At 34.9% G+C, this 11242-nt stretch overlaps 1 protein-coding gene across 2 annotated transcripts in view; it reads right to left on the bottom strand.

The window, feature by feature from the left end:
• Positions 1-1404: 1404 nt before the first annotated feature.
• LOC132103878 (RNA-binding motif, single-stranded-interacting protein 3-like) overlaps positions 1405-11242 on the bottom strand; it is a 43334-nt gene continuing 33496 nt past the window's right edge. Inside the window, exons 7-14 of one of the 2 annotated variants that reach the window (XM_059508944.1) lie at positions 11055-11158; positions 9461-9504; positions 7550-7646; positions 6852-6902; positions 5946-6044; positions 3269-3346; positions 2757-2881; positions 1405-2092 (exon numbers count right to left, since the gene is read on the bottom strand). In XM_059508944.1, coding sequence (XP_059364927.1) covers positions 2089-2092; positions 2757-2881; positions 3269-3346; positions 5946-6044; positions 6852-6902; positions 7550-7646; positions 9461-9504; positions 11055-11158 — 602 coding nt within the window. In that variant the 3' untranslated portion in view covers positions 1405-2088. The remainder of the gene's footprint in view (positions 2093-2756; positions 2882-3268; positions 3347-5945; positions 6045-6851; positions 6903-7549; positions 7647-9460; positions 9505-11054; positions 11159-11242) is intronic. The other variant, XM_059508943.1, reaches the window with a different exon arrangement.

Below are 11242 nucleotides of genomic sequence, written 5' to 3'. Positions count from 1 at the left end.
TGAATCGTTTTAAACGGTTCACGTCTCCAATACGCATTAATCCACAAATGACTTAAACTGTTAACTTTTTTAATGTGGCTGACACTCCCTCTGAGTTAAAACAAACCAATATCCCAGAGTAATTCATGTCCTCAAACAGTACACTGACTGAACTGCTGTGAAGAGAGAACTGAAGATGAACACCGAGCCGAGCCAGATAATGACTCGTTCACGAGTCAAGAACCGGTTGCATCGGTTTTCGGATCACCAGTAGTTCTTTCGGACAGTTCGATTCAATAAACCGGTTGAAGAAAACGGTTCGCTGGTTCTTTTCTTTCGCATAAAAATGCAAAATTAAAATAAACGATTACAACTAAAGAAAAAACGGACTAAAAATGAACAAAATCATAAAAATGCAAAATTAAAATAAACGATTACAACTAAAGAAAAAACGGACTAAAAATGAACAAAATCATAAAAATGCGAAATTAAAATACACAATAAAAAAAACCTTACTAAAAAAGATGATCTGCATTAATGTGAATGCAAAACTATTGAAATATTAATATACTCTCTGAGCAATTCTGTAAGTTATTAACGTCAAAGGGGTTCGGCTGACAAACTGTTTTTGAATCTGGTTTAAAGAGTAAGATGTTTCTCATCTCAGCTTCAGTGCGCTGTGGGCTGGTGAGATCCGTCTCGTCTTAAACACCAATCATACGTGATGCTGAAGACTAACAGCGTTCAGCTAATGGATCACATCAATCCCAGAGCCAAAACAAGCTCTTCCTCACAGAGACATGACGCATGAACATCAGCTGATCAGAGTCCTCCTTTACTGAAACTGTGGATTTAGCTCATGACTGTACATAAAGAGATGATCAATGATCAACCGGTTAACACAATAAAAACAATAATACTGTTATACAATAATAATGAAAACAACAATAGCAGCAGCTGTAAAAAACAACATCAACATTTTAAGAGAAAGTTTCCTCTTTGGTTTAGAAACGGACACCATTCAGTTACATCTCAGCTACACAAACTACAGGAACGACTTCTTCTATTGCTTTAGACTGAGTGAGTTCAGCATCACACATACTTCATCCATGTCTATGCTTTCATTTAGCTTTTTAAGTTATTTTAATTATTCGTGATGTTAATTTACATAAAGGTTTACCAGCAAATGTAATGTTTAAATTGATCAAATAAGATCTTAATTTAAATTTAAAATGAGTACATTTGAAGCAGATAAAATCAAGCAGAATAAAATTTAATAAAAATTTTAATAAAAAAAATGCAAAATTGAAATACACAATTTTAAATTAAAACATTTAAAAAACCAAACATAATAAAAAATCTTACTAAAAATAATTAAATCATAATAATATAAAAACAATCAAAATAAAACACATTATTATTACAAAGCAGCCTTTAATTGAATTTAAAATTAAAGGTTTCAGAGCAAGTATAATATCAATAATGAAATATATATTTTTATATGAAAAATCTAATGTATGTGGTAAAGCAAGCTAAAATAAAATTGATTTTAAGATATATAAAAATAAAAAAAGCAAGTTTATCAATTGCAGCAAACTGCTGTACTGTTTTTCCCTCTTAGTGAAAATTAATGTTCAGTAAAATGCAATCCATTCAGGAAAATTATATTTACTTTTCTTCAGGAGAAGAAAAGGTGATATCAGGATTCAGTCCCGTCATGATGTAGAACCAGATATTAAACAAAATTCAGATGTATTCAAAATTAAGGCAACTGAGATTTGTGTAAATTCCTATAAAACCAACATTGTGAAATCTCAATATCTGAGGAAGATAATCCGTGCTCTTCTAATCATTTATATATCCACACAGTGTTTTCATATTTATGAACTCTCTGAAGAAAATTCAGTCCAAAAGACATAAAAAACAGCAGAGAAATAAAGCTCTTCAGCTCGTGAAGAGTCCTTCAGTCCAGGAGGGAAATAACGAAGTCAAGTCAGTGTTTTTGGTGCAGCGGTCACCTGGAAGTTCATAATGAGTCTGTGTGTTCAGTGCAGAGCGTCAGATCTCCATCAGAAGGCAACGCTGACGTACATCCATCTCTTCAGGATGCTATCTGAGAACAACACACAGATGTAGAATTTATTTATATGAATGCATTAAAGAAAGAGTATTAACAGCACACACACACACAAATTAATATTATAAATGAATTCATTATATATATCATTAAATTAAATTGAGTTTAATGATGACCTTATGTGCCTGTATTCATTTATAATATTAATTTCTACATATAGCAACATTTGTCACTTGTCACTTAATCAATTTACTAGTATATTCTCATACCTAGATTTCCAATGCATTTAATGACTCATTAGCTAATGCTAAAAATTTTATTTCAGTTTTGACTATTAAACAATATGCATAAAAAGTCATGAGGCTGTTAATATAGGTTAATATATAGCATTTATTTTATTAATATATAATATTAGTGTTAATTTCTACATTAAATATAAAAAATAAATATAAATATAAAATAATTTAGCAGTATATTTTTAAACCTATATTAATGATTACCAATGCATTAATTACTGTAAATGATTTTTTTTTAAACAAATAAATAAATAAGGACGTAAGGTGTTCAGGTCGAATGGTGGATTAAATGAATGAATTAATAGATAGATACTGTTTATGTAAGGTTGTAAGGTGAATGGATGTTAGTGCTGGTGTAGTTGACTGAAGTATGTAGGGTGCAGTGCACAGGACGTAGTGCGCACTTGGACTGGTTGACTGGGCAGGGTTGAATATGGTCACTAGTTTCCACAGCGATCTGTTGCTGTGTTAAATGGATGTCCTGTGACGAGGGAGCCACCGTCTGGAGAGGAACGTCTGTTACTACACCCTGAGAACAGGAAGTGACATCGACATGCAGGAAATCATCACAAAGGCTGCAATTCAATGAAATTAAATTCAGTCTCAGAGTAAAGCATGGAACTGTGCCTGTTTTTTATTTGACAGTGAAATATTAAAATAGTAAATTTGTCATTTTGCTTAATTTTATTTAGTAATAATACAATTATTACTAAATAATTATTGAATAATAATAATTATAATAATGCAATTATTATAATAAAATTGTTGTTCAGATTGATATGTAATCCCTTTTTTGGGAATTATTCAGAGGTAAAAATAATAATACTTTATTATTTATTTATTATTTGTATTGACATACAATTATGTTTTGGCAATATTGTGCATTTCTAAAACTCATGAAATATGCATGACTTACTTCGACAGGAAGTGCTGACGTTAACTGATGGATGAATGTTCCTTGCACAGGGGCCACAGGAGCCGGAGCCGTGATGTACTGAAACACAAACACACACAGATCAGCACTGGATAACACACACATGCAGGCATCGACTGAGTGGAGTTAAATGGTGTGGTCACCGGTGATTAACTTCCTGTTCAGGAGTGCAGCGTAAACTACAGCAGTGTCACAGCACTGAAGACTGACTGACTGCACACACACACACACACACACACACAGAGAGAGAGAGAGAGCACCTGTTTACCTTTTCTCATTTGCATTTCTCAGATTTAAAGCACATCAGCATCATACTGATTCACACTGATTCATGACACATATGTATTCAGTTATTAGTCTGGTATATAGTGCAGTATATATTCAGGTATATAGTCGAGTGTATAATCAGTTTTTTTTTCCTGGTATAGTCCAGTATATATGGTATATAACAAGGCTGAAACCGTTTGTTGGACATTTGAGGGGACAAACTTACAGTAAACACACACAGATACACACATACAGCTGTGCATTAAACCTTTTAAAGTGCCCCGGTTATGGATTTCTTTTAATGATCTCTGATGCAGTGTATAATGTAGCTGTATGTGAATGTAAACAGTGTGCAAAGTTGTAAAGCTGAAAGAGCGTCTCTAAAAAAGAAAGAGTCAACTCTGAATCGCTGAAAAAAGTCATTTTAAATTAAAACCCCATTTCTGTGAAGTTCACACGTCACAAATTCTAACATTTGCGTAAACTTGTCTAGGTTCTGCGTGAACATCCGGCGAAAACAAACCTGAAAAGCTGTAGCTGGTTCATGTGGATAACAGAATGCTGAGAAGACGCTGTGAAAGTGAATTCGATCTATTATCACTTCCAAAATGAGGCTGTGAAGAATAGAGTCCAGTATTGTATACCAGAATACAGTCATAACACACATGAACGGCTCTTATTCAAGTCCTGTAGTGTATATGCATCAACATTCAAGTGAGCATTTCTGCAGAGTGCTGGGCTCATCAGCATTTTACATCTGACATACTGAAAACAGTCTCTGATGCTGTTTGTCGTCTGAAAGGAAAGTGTGTGTTGTAGTTTATTTACACACTCACAGAGACGGGCAGATGGGGTGTGTTTGATGACAGAGAGGATTCGGCAGGATGTTTTGAGACGGGATACGTGAACCAGTTTTTAAATGATCTAGTACACACACACACACACACACCTTCCAAGTATTAACCCTTAACACTATAAACTATTTCTAGATGCAGGAATTTTTGTGAAGTAGATTTTCAATCCTGTATATAGTTGAGTATATAGCCATACTGTACTCGTAGTCTGGTATACAGTATAGTCTGGCATCTAGTTGGGTATATACTCTGGTATACAGTCCAGTACATAGTTTTATATAGTTGGTTTATATTTGAGTACATAGTTTAGAATATAAGGCAGTTTATAGTCTGATATAGGGTTTTGTATATAGGTTTTAATCTGGTATATAGTCAGGTTTAGTCTGGTATGCAGTCTGGATTTTAGTCTAATATAGTTATAGAATAGAATATAAAATTCAATATAGATCGGTGTATAGTCTGTTATATAGGCTGGTATATAGTTTAATATATAGTCTGTTATATATTCTAGAATATTGTTCAGTATATAGCCTATAGACCAGTGTATAGTCTGTTATATAGGCTGGTACAGTATATAGTTCAGCATATAGTCTTCCTTTTAGTCCATTATATAGTTGAGTATATATTCCAGTACATAGTCTGGTAAATAGTCTAGTATTTAAGGGGGCATTGGATGCCCGTTTTCCACAAGTTGATATGATCAAAAGTATATTAAATTTTTTGTTTAAAATTTCTCAATGGTAGTGTAAAAAACACCCGTTTACCCTGTGAAAATAAGCTCTGGTTTCAGCAAGCTGTTTTTTTAGTGCATGTTGCTTTAAATGCTAATGAGCTCTGCTGACCCCGCCCATCTCTTCCATGAGGTGATGAGCAGACTGTAAACTTCAGCCGTGAAACTTGCTAATTAGCACATATTAGGAAAGGTAATTAGCAAAGATTCATAAAAAGCCCTTATACTCACTTCTTCTGTAGATGAAGCTGGATCACTAATGATTCGTGCGAACATAGACTAATGTAGGCAGATCGAGGTTGGCTGCTATGTTCATTATTACATCGACCAACAAAACACCTCAATCGCTTAATCAGAGACGTTCTAGTCTTCCTCCGCACCGGAGTCGACACACTGGAGGACTGATGACAGCTCACCCAGGGCGGGTCGCCTTGTCAATCAACTATCGTGGGAGGGGCCTGTGCAGAACCACGTCAGAACTGCTTGATTTGATAAACGGGAATTTAAAAGAGGGATTTAATGGGATTTAGATGGTGTATTTTGGTGGAATGTTGGAAATTGGGTGGATATTTATCATTACAGGTTGGATGTATACACACTCTTCCAACACACATTTATGTTCAAACAACTTGTAAAGTGAATTCTGCATCCGATGATCCCTTTAAGTCTTATACATATATTATTCTGACCAAAGACCACTTATGTCATCTGACCGCACACTACAGTGACCAAACGCAGTTGATGTTTTTGTGAGATTTTGCGTTCAGTAAATGTGAGATGACACAAGCCACGTATACTGTAAACTCACATTAGCAGAAGATCCCAGTGTGATCTGACTCATCTGTTGTGTTAGTGGAGTCATTACAGCCGCTGGAGGCACTGACGCAGCGCTGTGATCTAGAGCTCCCTGCCGACACACAGAGGCAGAAAACACACACATTTAGCATCTAATTATTTACTCGCTGCAAAATAATTCAGTTCTTGATCAGTCTTTTTTTGTCTTGGTTTCTTCTTTTTTTCACATTGATGATATTGTGTTCTTCCTGTAGAAATAAAGAAGGATGTCTATGTTCACTCAAACCTGGTCTCCAGAATATGTTACGGTCAAGTCGATAAGTTTGTGTTGTGTAAAAATAAATGAAACTTCAGCTCAGTGATATTGATTTAGTGAATGTCTTATAACCGTGGGTTATGGTTGGCTGATTCCATATTGTGCAGCCGATCTGTCGACTTTCATTTCAGTGCTGACCTCAATCAATGACTTTAACATGGCAAACATTTGAGAAACAGCATGAGGAACATGCTTTGGGAGTTCATATGAGAATAAAACTGAATCAGCGGAGAGTGTGTTTTATTGCATGTCTTTCTGCGATTGTGTCGCACTAACTCGTATGAAACACAGAAAAAACCTTCATGTCTAAAACTATACACATGCTTAAAGAAAGCTGCATTCTTATCCGATGCCCACTGCGTAAAACACACTGTTTTCTTTTGAGTATCACTGAAATATTATCACACATTGCCTCTGTGAAACGTTTAGCATTTAGCAATTCATGTCTTCAGAGAATCAGTCAGACTGAGCACCAGTCATAATTTACTTTTTCATTATCAAATAGCGTCTCCAATGCTTGCAAATAAAGAATCTGTTTCTGCTAAGCTTGTGTATGTGAGCAGTCATAGAAACAGGGAAGGTCAGGGGTCAGAGGTCACTTACTGTGGCCTGCATCACAAACTGCTGCGGAGGAATCCACGCTGTGCTCTGAACCTGTGAGGAACAACAAACAGCTTCATCCAGCATTCATAAACCATAAACACCGTCCACAAACAGCATGTTAAAGGGTTGTTATAGCTAAAAACTACATAGATACATTCTTCTTGTTACTTGAAATAAACATGAACCGAAATGAAAAAATATATATAAAAAAAACATTTCGACTAGTTAGCAATATCTTGTATTTTCATTCAGTGAAGCCTAATGCACCTTGAAGTATTAAATAAATTAAATTAATAAAAACAATATTGAAATATTTACAAAAGCTAATTAATAAATATTATACATAGTAACTAAAATTAAAAAGGAAACTTAAATTAAAAAAATAATGAAATGAAAACATGAAACAAACTGTATCAGTATCTCAATGCTAAAATATAACAGAATTTACAGATTTTACTCTGAACTGATGACTGAAAATGCAAAAGCAAATCGCACTGCAGTAATTCAGACTCTGAACCATATTAGATGGACAGTACAAACATATTCTTATTTGCACAGACATTTTCATGCAGAGCCACAGAAAAGGGATTCATATTGGTGTTTAATCTGTGCTTGATGTGAACAGAAGAACTCTGGCTCTGATCCTCTGCTCTGATGCTAATACATCAATCTCAGAGTGATGGATCACACACACACACCTGATATGCAGAGACGGGTGAAGCAGTGATGAATGGAGTGATGGATGCTTGTGAGATCATCCGGTTAGAAGTGATACTGTATGGAGAAGAGTAGAACCTAAAAAGACACAGTTTACATAATAATGATATTCATAACTGATACAGTATATACATGTAGTTTAGTTTATTAATTCACCGAGCACATTTCAAAACAGAAGAAACTGCAATCTAAGTGCTAGTCGAACCCAAGTAAAAAGAGTTGCAATAATGAAACTTTGAGGAAATAAAAGCATGAATAACAGTTTCAAGATCTTTCTTAGAGAGCATCATCTTGATTTTGGCAATAGATCTTAGCTGAAAGAAACTACTTTTAACAATAGCACTAATCTGCTTATCGAAACTCATATTAGAATAAAAAAATGACACCAATGTTTTTGACACAGTCATGAAGATTTGAGGATAAAGAACCAAAATGATTAACTATGTCAGAGGTCCTATCTGGTAAGATGGTGAAGAAAACAATTTCAGATTTGTCATTGTTTAATTGTAGGAAGTTCATGTCCATCCTACATTTTATGTCACACAGGAAGTCAAACAGACCAGACAAAGTACCATTATTATTTTTAATAGGAAAGTAGATCCGAGTGTCATCAGCATAAAAGTGGTAAGATAAATTGTGTGTCTGTAAAATATGACCAAGTTGAAGCATATATAATGCAAACAAAAGAGGACCCAGGATTGAGCCCTGTGGTACACGGTGATGTATTTGGTCAAGTGGAAGAAAAACGATTCCAGACTTTGACAGAAAACATTCTACCTCTGAGATAAGAGGCAAACCACTCCAGCACAGAGCCTCAAAGCCCAGCTACATCTTCTAGTCTGTGTAAAAAAATATTGTGATCTACAGTGCTGCACTCAAATCAAGCAAAACTAAAATACAGCCAGAACCTGCATCCAGAGTGAGTAAGATGGCATTTAAAACCTTCAAACAAAGCTGATTCAGTACTATGTAGCTCCCTGAAACCGGACTAAAGTTTGTCAAAAATACTAAAAGCACTCAGGTATGAAGATATCTGATGGTAAACAACTTTTTACAGAACTCTGGAAATTAAAGACAGTTTAGAGATGTTCAACTCATGCTGATCTAAGTGAGTTTTTTTTTTTAAACAAAAGCTCTAATGTAGCATTGACCAATGAACTATTAACTATGGCAGTCACAACTGGACTCAGAGCTAAAAAAACTCCTTAAAAATATAATTACAGCTAGTTGCATTCCTCATTTTCATTTAATTTAACTTAATCCGAAATAAAAAGTAAAAAAAAAAAAAAAAAAAAAAATTTTTTTTTATGAAAATAGAAAATATAAAACTAAATACTATAAATAGAAAAACATCTCTGAATAACCTGAGGGTGAAGAAATGTTGATAGTATTCATTTTTCCTATCCATTACACTTTAGTTTAAAAGAGATAAAATACAAAAATATACATAACGAGAGAGCTATATCAGTCACTGTGATTTAATAAAAGTTGCATTTACTAAAAAAGTTGTATTACTGTATTTTTGTCACTTTCTTGTGGAATAAATTAATTCAAGGTTGACAAACAAACCTGTGAATGATGTTTCTATATTACATGCAGACTACCAATGTATTCAACATCAAATGACTGAGTGCATGTTTAAATGATGCGTTCCCAGCACACATGACAGTGTGTGTGTGTGTGTGTCCTGTAGGTGGCGCTGTGATGAGACTGTAAATAATCAGAGCTGTGTTGTTCTGATCTCTTATCATACAGGATGTTTTATTAGGAGACAGACACAGGAAACAGGAAGTGAGGGACTTCCTATGAGCAAAACACACTGGGAGAGACGCTCTTTCCTCCTCTGTGTATGCATGTGTGTTTGTGTGTGTGTATGAGAAAGAGAGACGTACCCGTTCTGCATGATGGCAGGGTCGTATGCGAGTGTCATTCCCATCTGCAGAGACACAGAGAGAGAAGAGTTAAACACAGATTTCCTCAGATCTAAGAGTCCAAACTCTCCATCACCCCATCATACAGAGAGATACACTTATAGTTATTATGGATATGATGCAAAATATAATCTGAAGCACAATATTAAATAATTAAGAAAATGCCACCTATGCTGTAACTAAATGCTCTGCTCATATGAAACCAGAACACAACAGACATGTTTCCACAACTGAAAAAATATAGAATACTAATTAGAAAAATTTTAAGAACACATGCACTGACTATGTTAACATTAAACAACGCTTAAACATAGCATGATTCAAAATGACTGCAAAGTTTAATCCTGTGAAGTATTGCAGTTAGTCTGTTGGCAGCTATTGGCATAATATATTTGGCATATCTGATGAAAAACTAAATATGCATTCAGTTAAACTGTTCTATTGTAATAAAAGAAGAGGACTTGCTCCTGTGGTCATCTGATATTCTGCTTCCTCGCAGTGTTACACGTCCATATCACTTCACTAAATTATTTCAGTTGTTTCAAAGGTCCTTACAGGAAAATTTCCAACTGGATTATTAATTTTCTAATAATTCAATGGTCCATCGTCAATTATTCCTTACTAAATTTAAACCATTGTAATCCTGATAGAATTCCCATATTTTACAAACTAATTACAGTTACCAGTTTTTTGCATCGATTACGTAATGTCGTTACATGTATTTCGTTACTCTTTAAAAATATGCAACTGCATATTTTTCTTTTTTTTTAGGTTCAAATACTAAAAAAAATGCTATTTTCGTGAAACTGCATAAAACCCCTAGCCCCAACTAGTCAAACACAGTTGTCTGAACAAAGAATTTCATATTGCTGAACGTTAAGGCTTGCAAGTTCCCAGCATGCATTGCAGCATGAATAAATTATGCCGTTACTGTTATAAGATTATTGTTTTGCTGTTTTGTGACTTCATGTAAACTTTTTTGTTGTTGTTTTGTCTTTTTTGTTACTAATTTGTTGTGCTGCGATGTAAAGAGCTCAAATTTTCAACATTTATCGACTGCCACTGTTCTTGAGGTTTTAAAGGCATAGAGTTTGTTCAACCATTTAAACCCATTGCTCTGTAAGATGTTTTACAATCAAAGACAATGTTGTCGATACGTTAGACTAAGTTATCCATTTAAGTTTCTATCAAGTTTTCTCGGATTGTCATTCATAAAAAAAAAAAAAAAAAACATTTTGGGGATGAAAAAAATATATTATCTCAACAACAGTAACTGCTGTTTCAGTCTGAGGTCTTACTGCATCAAGTTGTCTTTTTATGGTGTACTCCCCAGCCCTGGTTCCTCTAAAGTCCAGAATCGAAGTGCTAATGAACAGCAGGCGTCTACAGATGTTCACATGTGGCAGTGGATCATTAGTGTAACATGCAGCAGGTGCATCAGCAGCGCATCAAGACATGAAGAAGATTTCCTCTAAACGACTCACTGTGTGTGTGTGTGTGTGTGTGTGTGTGTGTGTGTGTGTGTGTGTGTGTGTTTGAGAGAGGGAGATCTTACCTCTCCTTCTCTCCATGCTCGGCCGTTCTGTGGATATTTACTCTGAGTTTGTCTCTTCTTCTGACCGCCGTCAGCAAACTTGCACAGCAGCGGTTCAGACGGACCTACAGACAGACACGACGGACTGCTCAGTTCTCAGTTCAAAACTGCATACATAAACAATACTGTTAGACTCAATCCAACAAATC

Source organism: Carassius carassius, chromosome 25 (assembly GCF_963082965.1).
Source record: "Carassius carassius chromosome 25, fCarCar2.1, whole genome shotgun sequence".
In the NCBI taxonomy this organism is placed as follows: Eukaryota; Metazoa; Chordata; class Actinopteri; order Cypriniformes; family Cyprinidae; genus Carassius; species Carassius carassius.
The sequence above is the reverse complement of the archived record's forward strand: the minus strand, read 5'-3'. Positions and strand labels throughout refer to the sequence as shown.